General features: G+C 40.8%; 1 protein-coding gene across 2 annotated transcripts; it reads left to right on the top strand.

The window, feature by feature from the left end:
* The first annotated feature begins 1,182 nt into the window (after nt 1-1,182).
* LOC102210520 (monocarboxylate transporter 2-like) lies at nt 1,183-16,928 on the top strand. 2 transcript variants are annotated; one of them, XM_005731195.1, is made up of 5 exons: nt 1,183-1,310; nt 1,882-2,102; nt 5,572-5,715; nt 8,932-9,735; nt 13,520-16,928. In XM_005731195.1, the coding sequence occupies exons 2-5, from the start codon at nt 1,886-1,888 to the stop codon at nt 13,792-13,794; spliced, it is 1,440 nt and encodes a 479-aa protein (XP_005731252.1). In that variant the 5' UTR covers nt 1,183-1,310; nt 1,882-1,885; the 3' UTR covers nt 13,795-16,928. The 2 variants fall into 2 exon arrangements, with proteins under 2 accessions (XP_005731252.1, XP_005731253.1); XM_005731196.1 differs by lacking the exon at nt 1,183-1,310 and adding an exon at nt 1,318-1,381.
* The last annotated feature ends 589 nt before the right edge of the window (nt 16,929-17,517 follow it).

The following is a 17,517-nucleotide window of genomic DNA, read 5'->3' as shown; positions in this document are numbered from 1 at the left end:
GAAGACCTGGTGGACTTTAAACTGAGCATAAGAATGGGGAAGAAGGGTGGTTTTAATGGCTTAGCGTGTGCAATGGTTGGTGCCAGATAGGCTTGTTTCAGTGTTTCAAACTACTGGAATACTGGGATTTTCCTGCATGACCATCTGTAGGGTTTACAGAAAATGGCCTAACAAAGAGAAGGTGTCCACTATTGGACGATGCCTTGATGCCAGAGGTCAGAGGAGAATGCCTAGTGTTCTTTGAGTTGATAGGATTATAAAAAAGTAGCTTAAATGATCAGTTTTTAGACCCAAGGTATGCAGAAGAGCATCTCTGAATTCACAACATGTCAAACCTTGAGGCAGATAGGTTAGAAAAGCAGAAGACCGCTCCTGTCAGCTAAGAACAGGAAGATTATGCTGTGTGCTGTGACATTTGGTAGGGTTAGAGTTTGCTGTCCATGGTCTATGCATGGATTCTTTTTGCCGCATATCAACAGTTCAGGCAGCTGTTTGTAGTGTAATTGTGTCAGGGTTATTTATTTATTTATTTTTGGCACATCCTGAGCCCCTTATTGCAACTGAGCATAATTTAAACACCAACAGCCTCCATGAGTATTATTGCCAACCATATCCATCCCTTTATGGCTATAATGTACCCATCTTCAGATGGCTGCTCCCAGCAGGATAATATGCCACGCCACAAAGTTCAGATCATCTTGAACTGGTTTTTTCTTGACTGTACTCAAATGACCTCCACAGTTAGCAGATCTCAGTTCAGTAAAGCACATTTGAGATCAGAAATATTTCCAGCACCTTGTTGAATCTGTACAATAAAGTTTTAAAGCACTTCTGAAGGCAAGAGTGGGTCCAAACCAGTACTAGAAAGCTATACCTAATAAAGTGTCCAGTCTGTGTGTATTTCACCGGGTAGAAGAGGCGGATCTTGAGTAGTTAGATTATGACCTCAATTTATAATGGGATGGGTCAGATTAACTCATTTTGGCTTGGAAAACGCCTGAAAACCATCATTAAGTACATGAAAACATTTTATGTCTGCCAAAGGTAAAGGACACACAGCCGTAACAGCTTTCTTCCTGTTGTAATAGCTTAGTAGTTGTAGAATTTAGTTTTTCCTTCGGCTGTCATACTGAATGCCGCCGCAGACAGCAGTGTGGCTGAAAAACGCAGAGGAGTTTGTGAATTTAGTGAATCGGATCACCTCGGGCCCATGTGTGCGACATGTGACCAGCAGTCAAATAAAGCAGTAGGCTGGTGAAACTTTGGTCAGGAACTTCGTAAAGAGAGGCTGCGCAGACGCTCAGTGAACGGTAAGATGCAGTCAGGCTTTCTGCAGTATATCCACACACGCTGGTTAACCGGTTTCTTTGTCCACGTGGTGGTGAGTAGCACTCCTGCCCCACTCTGCGCGGAACGGTTTAACGAGACGAAGTGATCGGAAAAGTTATCTTGGCTTGTAAAAAACTAATGTGGAATTGCAGTGTCAGACCTTTGGGTCTTGTTGTATTTTAATACGTCTAGGGAAGAAATCACACCTTTCCCATTATGATGACCACCACCAACAGCAGCAGCAGTATATTACACAAGAGCTTGCTTCGTTGCGTAGTTTTGCGGGTTATTTCCCCCGCTTCTGTTTACAAACATGGCCGGTGTGGTCTAGCATGTCGCAGAATCTGAAAACAGCCCAAACTTTAAGTTCGGTGTGAGTCCATGTCTCAACTACCTGTCAGCAAGTTTAGAATGATGTTGAGACTTTTATTTTGAAATCCGACTCCTCGTTTTTAATTAATATGCGCTTGTGTGTTTTACTTAGATTGTACTGCTTTGTTCATGCATGCAGCGACTGTAACACTGTGTCCCTATACTGTACACTCTGAACAGGAACATGCCTCCTGCTCCAGCAGATGTTTTGGGCTCCAAGCCCCTGGATGGCGGTTGGGGCTGGATGGTGGTGATTGGGGCCCATATTTCCATTGGGTTTGCCTACTCCACACCCAAAGCCCTTTCCATTTTCTTTAAAGACATTCAAGAAGACTTGCAGGCTGGCTACAGTGAAATAGCATGGATTTCCTCTATTATGCTAGCTGCCATGTATGCAGGAGGTGAGTTGACTCTGTGTGTGCTTTATTGGTTAAACTGTTTCTAAGCTTTCCTATCCACATAGTTAGCATTACTGTATGCTTTATTTTTGTAGGGACTTTACCTTACAATATAGAGCGCCTTAAGGCAACTGTTGTTGTGATTTGGCGCTGTATAAATAAAACTGAATTGAATTTGAATAGTCTTCTGCAGTCTGTTTTTGTCAGCTGCGATGCTACATCAATAAACCACTTGGTTAGCATAAATATGATAATCTCAAACCCAGAGCTGCTTGGAATGCAGTGTAGTGTGGCCTCATACCTTTAGGCCATCACACCTTTTGTAGTCAGCACCTCTAAATCAGTACTCTTATCACTACTAGAGAACACATTTGTATTGGCTGGTAAATAATAGCCTGCAGGTTAACCAGACTGAGTTTTTTTTTTTGGTCTCTTGTTCTTTTGTGTTTTATTTAGTTGTCCTAGGGCTCTGACATACCACGTACACCCCATACTAGCACCGATCGTGGTCTGTTGATCAGACTTTCTCTACACCTTCTGTAAGAAGTTGCATCAAGCATTACTAAAGCACAGCTTCAAACCAGCCGACAGCAGACAGATCAGTATTTTGAGAAGTCTGCTCTGTGCATTTGTACTTGGCGATAAGCATCATAAACACAAAAATCCCAGTTTCACAAAGATCGTTTGTGTGGTGTCTGTGTCCGCTGCAAAGGCACGACTGTTGTGTATGGTTGTAATTTAGATTTAGAGAAATACAGTAACGAGTATAACTGGCTTCACATGAGCGACTGCACCCGCTGCCTAATAAAGTGAACGTTGCTACCATGTAAGTCACCTGACCTAAATTTAAGTCTCTTCACTGAGGTCCAAAGAGAATTTATGGAAGTAAGCACCACTGCATGTAACATCTACATTTGGGTTTGTAGAAGTGAAGTCAGATGTCACAAATCAGACCCTACTTAGATATATTATATACTGTCTTCAAAATACTAACGTTGAGAATAAATAAAGGTAACAAAAACTGTATTCTCTATGATTTTGTGAAGACATAAATATTTTATTCACTGCTGAAAGAAAAAAGTAGAATCTTGAGTTTTTATTTAGTGTGATTTTCTTCTTGTCTTTTTTTTTTTTAACCTGAGTTTGTTTGTTAGTATCTGCTTTCAAGGTTGCAGGACAGCACGCTATGTTACTCACCTGCACTCAACTCAGAGCGGCCTAACTAGTGAAATATTCCCCTCCAATGTGGCTCAGGCACAGGACTTTATCATATTGTCCTTGGCAAGGATTCAACAATGTCACCTAGCGGAGGAGAAGGAAAGAGGGGAATATATCAGAGGAAGGTTCAGCACAGTGGGGTCTGACACCAGGCCCCCATGGGAAAGACATGACAGCCTTTTCAGGAAACCTCTGACTCAACGAGTCACAATGATAAACTTATAATGGAAATGGATACGGTGGTAGAACAAGAGATGCCCTATTGTGACACGGCTACAGCGAAAACGATGATCTATCTTTGACCCTGCTCTGAACCTGTGTAACTGTATAAACAGCTGGGTGGATATTTGATTTCCCATACAGTGTTGTGCAGAAGTCTTGAGTCACCCTTCATTCCTTTATATTTTGCTAGAAAAATGGGACACAGGTGCAGCAATTTATTAAAACATGTCAAATCATACATGGAAATAGAGTATATGTGGTAAAAAGAATAAATATTGTATCATTCTAACAAGCATGAATGTCAGTATTTGGTATGACCCCCTCTGTTCTTCACACAGCCTGATCTGTCTTAGGCACGCTTTCTTGATTTCTTTAAGTAGTCTTCAGGAATAGTTCTCCAGGCTTCTTGAAGCTGTTGTTTGGATCTTGGCTGCCTTTTATTGTTTTCTGTCGAGAGTTTGTATTTTTATTTTTTAAATTCAGGTATGTTTTTACTGCATTTTATGGCATTGTGTGGTGGATCAAAATCTGTTAATGCTTTTCTGCATTTATTATTCCATCAGTTTTGACAAGATGCCCAACACAACTGGCTGATGTACAGCCCCAAACAATAACAGAGCCTCCACTGGTTGTAGACACTCATTGATCTGAACCAAAAGTTTCACATTTGGATTAATCACTCCATAAGACCTGTTGCCACTGATTTTAAGTCCAGTTCTTGTGTAACTGGGAATACCTCAGCCTTTTCTCCCTTCGGCCTCCCTTAAGAATGCTTTTTCCCTATTTCCCAAGGACACAACTTCTACTTGTCCAGTTTTCCTAGATTTCTTTTTGGACAAACTGCACCATGTTGAGATATGCAATGTCTTCAGCTAATGGCTCTTTAAGGATCACATTGCTAGTGCAAAAATGAAAGAAATTGGAACAAAAAGATTTAATCTATCACTGCTACCACCACTGAACTACACAGCTAAAAACAATTAAAGGAACAGCTTTTAATCAGAGTATAGCATCAGTTCAGTTAAACTGCTGGGATATTGATTAGGTAAGTAGCAGAGGGGGCTGTTAATCAGTTTCACCCACTTTGGTGTTAATGAAATTAACAACAGCTGCACTAGAGGGGCAACAATGAGACAACTGCTAAAACAGGATACTGCTAAAACTCAGTGATGCCCGGGTCCAGATCTGGGAGGAGATTATCCGCTGTCTCATTAGGAGCACACCCCAACGTTGTCACACATGCATACAGGGTAATGTGGGGACATACAACTGAGCATCATTGCTGCATTGTTTTTTTCCACTTTGATTTTTGGGGGGCAGGTTGATCACTTTTATTGCCTTCAAATGATGTGTGAACTTTTCATTCCTAACACAGTCCACATCAGAATACGTATCTTTTTTTTCCCCCCATTGAGATCTGATGAGTTTTCAAAGCGTTCCTTTAATTTAATTTTTTTTTCGAGAAGCCTGTGTAGTTTCACGGAGTTTGTCTTTTAGCAATAAGAATATAGAGGTTTTCATTATTCTGGAGAATGACTTGTGGTTCAATGTCACTCTTTCAGGCAAGGTTATGAATGAAGGAAAGAGTGACAGCATATAAAAGGCTTTTTAATTGCTGATTGATCACTGGGTGTAGTGTTTTACATTATCAGGGGAATGTTTAATGAGTTGCCAGGTTGCTTTGCTGTGGAGGTCTTCTGTCACCCTCTGTGATGTCCTTTTGCCCTTGGTTTAGATCAGGGATGCTCAACAGCTAATGTGCAAATAATAATGCTTTTCAGATAAAATGAACAGACATTAAAAAAAACATGAAACTCATCTTTTAAGTTATTTATTTTGTTTAATGAGCTATTCATTACAAAATTGTGTGGCAGAATTTAGCCCTATGATCACATGATGAATTTCACTGGTTTAGACCCATCAGTTTACCTTGAAGTAGTAGGTACCCGGATTACTAAAACTTTGGCGACATTAAGAAGTAACATAATACAAGAATGTACTGCTCGTTCTCAGTGCTCATCTGTTTTTGCAGGACCGGTGAGCAGCATGTTGGTCAATCGTTTTGGGAGCCGACCAATTGTCATCATGGGTGGACTGATGTGTGGAGTGTCTATGGTAACCGCATCTTTTGGGAGCTCCATCGCTTATCTCTACTTCTGCATTGGCGTCATTGGAGGTACAGTACTTTTATTCCTAAGCAGTATGTGTTACTGCTGCTTGAACAGGTTTTACTTTTTGTGGTCTCACTTTGGGAATTCATAATTGATCACAGACTAAAACCAAGATATCATGCCATACTTGTTTACCATTCAGTTTGCATTCCCATCAATCCTGGTCCCAGTGGGATTGGGATGTTGGCAGTCTGCATCTTTTCACATCCCTTTTAGAATCTCTTGGTTCAGATCTGCTCCCCATAACTAGACTGCCATGCCTTTCCTGAAGGCCCTGGGCATCTGCCCCGGCTCCTAGGGTGCAGTTAGAGCACCGAGGGGACCAGGACCAGGACAGTAATTAAGACAGAACTGTCTCTGATCCCAGAGAGCATGATCTTCCATGGCCCTCTGTACTCTTCCGTAAGCTCCAATCAGGTTCGTCACATGGGGGCTCTCTGCCATCCTAAGAGGCTCATTACCCAGCCAAGGGCCCCTGTGAAGGATTAATAGGCACAGCGAGTGGCTGGGCCATGTGTGGTGCCTGGGGCATGTGTGGGCTCTACACTGTTCCCCTGTGCCTAGTGCACTGACACACAGGCATTAGGCAGTTTTGCCTAGAAGTCATGCAGACATATGCTTACACATACACAAACACCTGCACGTTAATAAAAAAAGCACCCCACACACAGCGAAATACATCTCAGAATTATTCCTCCTCGTATACTCCTTCATTCACTCTCTCACTGGTGTTTGTGATGCTGAGAAGCTGGTGAGGTATGCTGTCCTTGTCACTGGAATAATGAATGCTTCTGATTGGTTGGAGCACCTGCCTGGCACCGTTCAAGCACAACACAAGATCACATGAACAGTTTCACAGTTTGTCTCTCTGCACACACCTCAGCTTTAACAATCTGTGTTGCTAAGATTGACTGCATTGGTTATACACACAGTGGACTTTTGTTAAATACACCAACTCTTTGAATTTTGGGCTGAAGGAAGAACAACACTCGGTGTATAAATGCTCAATCAACAATCTCTTTAATCAATGCAATTCTCTTTATTCCATACAACACTTTGAGCATTACAAACGTGCGGACGGGAGATGTGCACAGGAGGGTGTCCGGCAAATCTCAACGTGTCTGACCGTTTCTCACATTCTCAAAGCTTCGGCTCCCCTCCAAACTAAACATTCAGATTCTTTCTTTTTCTCAGTGAGCGTAACTTATGACCTTGGCTTCCTGTGCAGTATGTTCTGTTCTTTCTAATCAGAAAAATAAGGCCATGATTCTCTGGAAAGAGTATTTCTTATAAATCAGCAGTATAATGCATCACAAAACAGTTTAATATCCCACACCTGTTTTTCTCAGAATAAACAATCAGTTACAATCAAACAATCAATCTGCTGGTCCCTCTCTAGTCTAAACAACAGTGTTTCAGTAACTTTCTACTAGAAGATGGTCCCCTGTTATCTACTTTCTCCCAGGCAAGCGTGAGTGAGAGTCTACAGCATTCTACCCCCCAAGGACATGTAATCTAATGCCTTTATTTTCAGGGCCGTGTCCACTTAACCTGTTAGCAGTCGGACGTACCGCCCACGGTACATTGGATGGTTTAGGGGACTAATTGGACTGCTAAGGGGTTAATACTACACTATATGGTTATATGGCATTTTAGTTAATATAAAGCATAGAATTGAGGCACTTCAAATAATTTAATCTCAACGCTTCCTAGGACATTTTGATGGTAGTACATATTTATAATTGAACTAAGAGCGTCATTTAAATAGTTTCTATAGTGCTTTTCACACACAAAATGATTACAAGATATATAGTTTGGATCTTGTCCATTTAGTCCGTATGTAATACAAGAAATTTTAAACAAATTCTAAAGTCAACTGGGAGCCAAATTTAAAAATGATAAAGCAGGGTTAATGTGAGCTCATTTACTAGAATGTGTTAGTGTGGTTGCAGCATTTTGCATTGCTTGGAGGCGTTAAAGATGTTTTATCTAAGCCTGTAAATAAGGCAATACAATAATCCAGGTGTGACAGCACAAATGCATGGAAAATTCCTCTGTTACTATTTTTGGTACGTCATGATTTGGGGTTCCGTGATCATTTAAAACACACTGTTATGCATTAAAACGGGTACCAGGAACGTAGAAACTGTTTTGCATGTGGTGGCCACAGACCACAGGTTTGCCATAGCATCTCCAGACTCTTTCAGATCTGTCAGATGAGCTCTCAGCGAACCTGCCAGTTCTGATGTTCTCTGGCGAATGCCATTGGAGCGGCACGGTGCTGGTTATGAACACTTCATGGAATCTGTTTATGGTCAGAAACATGCACATGAGCAGCCAGCTGGAGGTCATTTTGCTGGGTCCTGTTCCTTCCCATACAAAGGAGCCGACACCACTCCTTGTGTAATGGCCTCCACACTCTTGAGACTGTGCTGGGAGACACAGCAAACCATTTTGAGGGGATGTGCCATCCTGGAGGAGCTGGATTACAACTAAATGGTGCCATGTGGCTTTTTGGAGGTTGCCTTTCCAATGAAGACAACCTGTTGTCACTTTCACTTGCACCAAAACAAGTCCGGCAGCAGCTTTAACATATGTTATTATACTGTGATGATTAAGTGTTCCTCTTAAGTTTTAGGGGACAGTGTCATAATTCGGTGACTTGTAGATGTCACATTTATTGGGATTACAGTCAGTCTTCTTAATTTAAAGTCAAAATAATGTGAAATTCCTCATTAGGAAAGAAAAAATTGCTAAATTACACTTTTTATGTCCCCCTAAAAGCCTAATATAGTAAATCCCCATTTAAATGCATTAAAAAAACAACCAAACAACAACAACTTTATGCATCGTAAGAATACCCTGACATTAGAGGGAGAAATTCTAAACACCGTAGCTATCTAACTGTAACTCTTCATCTTCTTCAAAATAAGGTCCAATTAGATTAAAAATTTCTGCATAGAAAGGCAAGTGAGTAAATGTATTACCCAGGCTCTCCAATTTATTTCTACTTGAATGGAGAAATTATTTCTGAAATAATTCCAGAGTCCTGTAATGAGATTTTAGATGGCAAAAGTGAAATGAGATGGAACCTTAATGAGCAGCCGGCAGATTTAGTCGTAATTTAATTAAGTACCCTTTGGAGCTCAGGTTCAGTAGGGTTTTTCTTCCTGAGGGTTTTTGGAATGTGACTGAGATGTTTTCAATCTTTCTACATGCAGGTTGTGGACTCGCCTTTAACCTGAATGCATCTCTCACCATCATCAGTAAATATTTTCTGGCCAGGCGTCCTTTAGCCAATGGACTTGCTATGGCTGGCAGTCCAGTGTTCCTTTGTTTCCTGGCTCCTCTTAACCAATATCTACTGGGCACATATGGCTGGAGAGGAAGCCTCCTTATCCTGGGGGGTCTGATGCTCAACTGTTGTGTTGCTGGAGCCCTCATGCGACCTGTTTGTAAGACACTCGCTTGTGCACCGCAGCAAAACGTGGATCGGCCAAATAAGTGCAAGACTAAGATAAAAGGAAGCTGTGTGAAGAACACAAAGAAGTTTGTGGATCTGTCCTTTTTCAGGGACAGGGGCTTTGTCATTTACCTAATAGGAAATGTCATGTTCATCTTTGGAGCGTATGCACCCATTGTGTTCCTGTCTACCTATGCTGTTAGCCAAGGTGTTGAGAAGTACTCTGCGGCCTACCTGCTCTCCATTATGGGCTTTGTTGACATGTTTGTTCGACCCGGCACAGGCCTGGTAGCCAACAGCAAGTGGATCAGGCCTAGAATTCAGTACTTCTTCAGCTTTGCCATGGTTTTTAATGGAACGTGCCATTTGCTGTGCCCTCTGATGAGGAGCTATACCCTCCTGGTGGTCTACGCAGTATTTTTTGGTGTGGGGTTTGGGATGGTTTTCGCCCTGATATTTGAATGCCTCATGGATCTGATGGGAAATCAGCGCTTCCCCAGCGCCGTTGGACTTGTCACGATTGTGGAGTGCTTCCCCATGCTGCTGGGACCACCTGCTGCAGGTAACACATCCTTCATTCATACATAATCCTTTTTCTGTCTTTCTCTTACACAAGTACACATGTTTACTCTTAGATCACTTAAGATTGCTTTACGCTGCTTCTTTCTACAACTGAGGCAAAGAGCAAGGTAATATATACTTACAAACATGTAGAAACACTTGGGGAAAAGAGAAATTTCCACCATTACAGAGGAAATAACCGCTTTCAAGTGAGAGCAGCCTTGCAAACAATATTTGTTTGTTTATCTCTTTCATTCACAGGCTGTGCATTATGTTGCAGTAAAGCTTGGTAACAGTATCATTCCTGTAAGACAGAGCCGCATTATCACGGAGTATGGATGTTTTGTATTGTATGAGACGCCCACACAAAGATGCAGTTCGTCATGGTGATTTCCTGCTGGAAAGAAGCCATCTATGCTCATGGGCACAGGCTTTCATGACATAATGGAGCATCTGGGGCAAATCCAGGCTTCATTTAAAGATAAGGAGAAAAAAAAGCTGCATTTTATTTACAGTCTGACTTTAACCACAGCTGGAAGAACATTTGCAATAGCAACAGGTTGGGTATAAAGAGCATCTTAGTGAGGCACTCAGAAATACAGATGGGCAGTTTACCAGTAAGAAGCAAACTGTGTCTATATTGTGGAACAATTTCAGATTAATGTTTCTCAACATCAGATTGTGAAGACTTTGAATATCTTATCATTTACAGTACATACTATCATCAACAGATTCAGAGAATCTCTGTGCACATGAGACGAGTGTATAATGCCCATGATGCTCAGGCCGTCAATTAAAAGCGGGCACGATTCTATTGTGACAGCTTTTCACTGCAGTGCCAGAAATATATCTATAAACGCAGCCCACTGTAACATCCACAGATATTTCATTGTTGAGGCTTTACGAGGTAAAGTTAGGGTGGTATTGTTTGTATTGTGGTATTGTTGGTTTTCATTGCAGTTATAAAATCATGTTGCAAAACTGATGGGGAAAAAACAATGCCAAACTTTCAGACTGATTCACTTATGCATGAATCTACATCATAGTGTATAAAAGTCACATTAGGAAGCACACAGTAAGGTTGGGCGATTGGACCCACCGCTCTTGTAAAAGCTTTTGATCGTTTTTACAAGAGCGATTTATTTATTTGCCCACAAGTAAGTTTGCTAATAATGTTGGTTGAAGCTAACAAAAGCAGTCAATGGAAAAAATAATAGCGCTGTTTTAGCAGCACCGTATTCCAGCTGCGAACAAACCCCCCCTCCTCAGAGTCACCCAAATGCAGCGATTCATTTACTTAAACTCATAATAGAAAGAAAGAACGGCAGTAGCCTATGTTCAGAAAAAACAAAAACATTTTATTTAAATTAAAAAAAACAAACAAACACAATGGTGGGGAGGGAAACAAAGAGAAACTGGATTCTTTTTTCCACTATAACCGTGTTTACAGGTCGGTCCAGTGTTTGTCTGTCTTACACACTCAACCAAACAACCAATACAAAATAAAACAAAAAGTAAGTTAAAAATCAAAATATCTCTTCGAGCGAACATAAAAAAACAAACCCTCAGACGTAAAGTCTTTTGTGTAATTCAGTGCATCTCAAATAAATAAATGATTCAATAATCCAAAAAGTAGCTATATTAATACTGAAACAAACAAGAAAAGAAGGTAAAGTATTCCCTCCAAACGAAACCTACGAATAAATTTTAAATGCGTAAATCAGTCGGTGCGTGATTACATTCCCCCGCCCATCAAAAAGTCACCTGCTCGAATATATCGCCCGTCGTCATTTATTGGATTGACGAATGTCGGCTGGAAAATTTTTACATATCTCCCAACCTTAGCACACAGTACTACACTGACCACCTGTCCAGCATTTTGGCTCATTGTCCCTGTAAAACAAAAAGAAAAAAGCTACTAACATTACTATGAGATATAATGTAATCGCCATTTTAGCCTAGAGTTGATTTTGCAATATCAGTCAAAGTATTTCCTCCTTTTGTCAAAAAAAATGATGCTTTTTTAAAATCATTTATTCCCCGACTCTTACTGCTTTTCTTAACAAGTCGAGGCGGACCTATTTTGTCCAATAAATTAGTTACCATCTCCTACATGTAACTTTTTTCTTAACTTGTGGCCATCTTTCTTCATGCATGTAAGGATAGACTACAATACTTGTGGTTGTACGCTCCCTAGTGTTTTCAGAAATTTGGTTTTGAAAGGTATTTATCATTTTTGGTGATGTCTGTCAATAACACATACTGTATTGCAGTGAGCAAGCCATCCTCTCTGTTGTTGCTCAACTTGTTCACCAGTGTTCATACAGGCCTAATGTCCTACATAAACAAGGTGAGGATGTACAGTAGTTTAGCTGAACATGACTTAATCAGCTGTGAATATCATCCTGCTGACAAACGCGTCCTTTGCCTCCAACCTGACTTTTAATGAGGTGAAAAGTTACAGGCCCCCCAGTTAGTCTAGAGCGACCGTGTTCCGAGGCGATCATTTAATAGGATAAATAAGTGCCTCCCTGCACGTCTAACAATCTCCTCCAGAGGGCTCAATCGTTATGTCTCCCCTATTCTGCTTGTTACTGCTCCCCCAAACCTTCGGGTCAATCCAATTAGGAGGAAGTGAGGTAAGCGGGTGTAATTACCCTTTTGCTTTGGGTGTTTAATGACGCTCAGTTCAAACTCTCGTCATTAAAGTCCTGTACCTGGGCCATAATTAAGCTGTGAATACATTAAAAAAGAGGTGACTATGCCAGATGGACTTAATTACTGCTTAGCCAATCAAGGGCTGTCTTAATGAGGGTGATGGTCATTGGAGTACAGGCACCAGATGAGTGCTATCAATCAGATAATACAGCCGGCATTGAGATGGTTGAAATTGATCCAAATGCAAAGTGACCCCCTCCTAGTATAGTACAGTACATTGCATTCAGTCACACAAACATTATTTTAACACAATCTTCCACTGCAAAGATGGCAGGTGGTATAGTTAAGGAGATCTGCTAAGGGAATCAGTTTAATTTCCTTATAGTTTAACATCGTCTTTAATTGGTTTCAGAAGGAGACGGTAGCATGTTTGTACTAAATGTGCTTCCTAATATGTTTGACAAACATCAATTTTATAAAACTGGCCTGATGAATAAACACAGTCATCTTTACTAACTAGATGTTTAATAGTGGAAAGAGAAGGGAAGACTCCAGGAGCAAGAGAAAATAAACAGAAACTAATCCTGCTCAAAATACTTCAGCTTCTGAGGCGAGCTGCCATGATTCCATACGGCTTTAAGGGGGATTGTAATGCAGTGAGGTGGACAGTCCTAGATGCCGACACTGAGAGAGATAGCGACATTCGCCTATCGATCCGTGTCTGGAGGGGAAAACGGGGGTCGGGGCGACTTGTGGACTTAGAGCTCAGAAAAGCCGCAGGCTGAAATCTGATCTAAACCACATTTGTCACTTTTCTGCAGACTTGAGCTGGATATTTATGGTTCTGAGAATATGCCTCTCTTCTGATTCGTTTTGGTAGCAGCCATCCAAATTGCCTTCCCGGCAATTCAGGAGAGCCAAGAAGGGTGTAATGGCCCCGTCATTTCCGAGATGGCTCTTCTCAAATTGGCCTATGCTCACTCTCGCTCTCTTGCACGCACTCATAAGCAATATCTGAGTCTGATCTTCCTCTTCACCTTCAAACTTGCCGTCTAGACGCTATACTCTCACTGTGCTGTGTTTTCTTTGATTAGTTTTAAATATTCTTTCTGGCCTCCTCCACACAGGGTTACTGGTAGACATCTTTGGCGACTACAAGTACCTTTTCCTCATGTGTGGCTCAGTCATCACGACTGGCGGGCTTTTTCTCTTCGTCATGAACATCTACAACTACCACATGCTGGAGAAAGAAAAGAGAGCTAAAGACCGAGAGCGTAACCAAACTAACATAGAGAACCAGGAGCAGATGAGCATCTCAGCGGCAGAGATGGAGCAGCCTGAAGCTGAGGAGACGGAGATGAGCGCAGCCCAGCAGGGCCCAGAGAGCGCCGAAACAAAATGAAATGTGATTGCTTTATTTAGCGTGAATGCAGCGGGGTGATAGTTGTAGCTGTACAGGTTGATCTTAGCACAGATTGCTTTCTGCTTGCTCGCACTCATTTTTAACAGACTGATTTATTCGTTCAGTCAGTCGGCAATTACTTTGACTTTTGATGAACTGTAAAGTCTTTCAACCAGCAGACAACACAGAGACTACAGCCATGCTAACAGGTTGTATAGCAACTTGAGCTAATTGCTAATATCGGCGCGCAAAGCTGCTTAACATTGTTAAACGTGGAGATTTCTCACTGGTATAGATTTTTGACTATATTCACCATGTTAGCTTAGTGTGTTTCCTTTTTTTAATTACTTTTGCTAATTAGCACAAGGTAGAGCTAAAGCTGATGGAAGTTTTGCTGTACAAGCCATACATACATACGTACGTACATACATACATGAACAACTTTGACCTGATTATGGCTCTTGATGAAGAATTGAAGATGGTTAACCAATTTTTTTTGAAAGTTTAAAAGTTTTTTCCTGTGCATGTGAGTTTGTGCAGCCTGTAAGTAAATATCAGTATTGGGTCAAGTTTTTTTTAAATGAGAAATGCATCTTGTTGGAGTACCTTTTGTGTTACCAAAAACAAAACCCTTTTTGCAATTCATTCTTGATCCTGCCAGTTATTTTGTTCTGAAGGCACAACTCTTATTATACATTAACCTTTTGATTTGTATTGATCTACCTCATTGCAAACCGATATGAGTGCCTTTTACTCTGTAAACAACAAAAAGCTGTTTGTTTTTCCACAGAGTAGGATGGGGAACTAAAACTAGAAGTTATTATTTCTGAGTTGACTCACTGGCACCTCTTTATCAGTGGACCTCGCCAGCAGCTGTGTTGTGAAGCTGTTGTGCTTTTTCACATTTCAAGCAGCGCTGTTTGTAGCTGAGAGACATTGTTTTCTCAGACACAGTCTGTGATTTCTTGTATTGTTGTTCTTTTTTCTGCACAATTGAAAAGTGATGCGAATATTTACTGTAAAAAATGTAAATTCTGGAATTTACAGTTTGTTGATCAGGTCTTGTTGTCAAAATGATATGATGCTACCCTGTGCATCAAGTTTGGTTGAACTCTTGATGGTTCAGGAGGGGTTTGTGGACAGACAGAGATTTCTGTTTTTATAGTAAGTTACAGCAAATCTCATGTTTTTATTACTTTCCTCAGTATGCTTCAAGGTTACATGACACTTTCTAGAAAATGAGTAAATTATCCCACAGCACTAAGGCCACACAGAGGAAGAAAAACTGTGACAGTGATTCTTAAAATGAAATGAAATTGTATTTTCTGTCTTTTTATATAATGCGTTAGTAATGCAGATGTGTCTGGGATTTTCTTTTTTGTTTACTGGGTTAAAAAAAAAAGTTACATTTGAGTAGTAATGGATGGAAAAGATGCCATGAATTGCAAATGTGTTATGTTACCCGTGACAACAAAGAAATAAAAGAGTACTGTCACAAAGTACAAAGCTAAGACCTTTAGCTATATGTCAAACTTTAGCTGCTCTAAACAGCTAATTTCTCTCCTGTTTAAATATCAGTCATCTCTTTAACATTCATGGGGAAATTATGACCAGCATGTTTTACTAATTTACAGTCATCTGTCCACTCTGTCAGCTCTCTAGAGGTATGCCATTTGTACAACTGCACCTGTCTGGACTCTGGAGCAATGTTGAATTGTGTACTTTCCTTTAAACCTGTGATGTTTTTCCACCGTTGTTTTCACCGTACTGAAAACACTGATATTTTGTTGTAGTACTGCACATGCAGTGATTACATTTTATAACTTCTACTTTCTGTATGTGAAATACTGTGTCTGCTGGTCCATATTTTTCCATTTTTTTTGGTTGGTCTTTGTAAAGTCTGTAAAGTTTAAACATACACTAACAAAGCCCGTTGTTGGAGTCTTAAACTGACTTTAATTCTGTAATCAACAGCACGTGATGACACCTTTTTAACCTTTTTAACCGTTTGTCAGTATTTATTAATTTCAAGCTGAAACACAAACTAACGAGTGCCCCAAAATGATGCCATAATTTTGTGTTGACATTTAACAGTCACATTTATTTTATGGAGAAGATGGATTTGTATAAACTGTTAATCGATTTAATGCTATGTATTTGCTTTTCTTATTTGATTTCTTTATCTGAGTAACAATTTTAAGGTTTACTTTTCGAAACTGTTCTGATTCTTTTGAAATTTACACACCAGATCTGACATATTTTTAAGATGTGCGAATTGTACCAATAATGGTAGATGACACTATGTGGTTTATCTATGTAGATGATTATTTAGGTCTTCAAATGAGAAGGATGAATAGCCCTGTTTAATTTCCCTCCTCATTTTTTGCACTATCCAGCGTGCTTTTTTTGCATTTCACTTTCATCCGGCGATGCTCAAGAAATGCCATCAAATCAAGATGTAGCGTGCAGCTTTTTCAATGTTGGCGCCTGTGTCCAATTTTTCACGACAATTAGAAAACTGGGGAACAAGTTTGGAAATGTCAGCCGCTTAAGGGTGTGAGCGCCTAATGAACCAAAGCCCGGCTGTTCCAGGCTAGTGCTCCTGTGTGCGGCCTCACACGCATCAGCAAATCAGTGGGCCAATAAATTAGAAATGCACAGGCGAGTACAGATACACACGTGTTTGCTATCTCCTGTCCCTTTGCTGAGTATTATACAAGGTCTTTGGACATGACAAGGTGGAAAGGTACCCGAGAGACGAGGCTGCGGTTGCAGCGGCCAGGAATCCGTTTGTCATTATTATATTCACTCTCACCTCGTGCTCCCCTCTGGCCTCCTGACCCTCCTCTACAGGCTGCCCTTCTCATAATGTTTGTTCCTGTGGAGTTCCATAAATGTTGTCCTCCATGCCCAATGGTAAAAAAAACACAAGACTTCTGGATCTCCAGAGGGTCTTGGAGGTGGTCCAATGACTAGGCAATGCTGGGTGAAAAGTGCTGTGGAGCAAAAAATAAACAGCCGTGAATAAAATGGCTTGAGGGTAGTTTACACTTCTGCATTGCTGTTTAGTAATTTCACAGTTAATGCAATGTTATGTGATCATGATCTCAATAAACATGGGCTACGTCCTTACCAAAGGGTTCTTTTGGTGTTCTTTCTCCTTGCATCATGGGGTTTTAGTGTCTTGCCCAGTAGATCTCTGTCTGCTGAGGTTACAGCAAAATGTAATATAATTGCAAAATAGCTGGAAACAGTAAGTAGCATCTGTGGCTGTAAATGTAAACAGGAAGAGTAGTGCTAGTGTTAGAGTGCTTCTTCCTTATCTGTTTATGACGACTACAATTAGAATGCATCTGCTTGTTCTAAGTGTAACTGGCAGCTCTCAGTTACAGTAACTGTCAGTCGGTGTTAAAGAGGTAGCGAGCTCAGGAGTGTGTGAATCTAAGTGGGTATCACTCTTCATAAAGCATCCTACGTACGCCACGAAACGTTCTTAGACTGGCGCGTGGATGCTGACTGTCAGCCGTTCTCTTGACCTTTGGATCTGTGCAAATCAGATCCTAGTTGTTTACAATAGGGGGGGCTGACCCGATGAATCTAGTGGTCTTACTCAAGCGAAAAGTTGGAGACGAGCAGGAAAGAAAGAATGTACTCCCGAAGGGCTCAAAGAGCACTGGCATCTATCAACAGAAGAAATTGAATGGGATGTTTCGGAGCAGCAGA

This window comes from Pundamilia nyererei, unplaced genomic scaffold (assembly GCF_000239375.1).
Source record: "Pundamilia nyererei isolate P.nyererei 1_Seehausen unplaced genomic scaffold, PunNye1.0 scaffold00042, whole genome shotgun sequence".
In the NCBI taxonomy this organism is placed as follows: domain Eukaryota; kingdom Metazoa; phylum Chordata; class Actinopteri; order Cichliformes; family Cichlidae; genus Pundamilia; species Pundamilia nyererei.
Note: the sequence above shows the minus strand (reverse complement) of the source record. Positions and strands in the feature narration are given on the sequence as shown.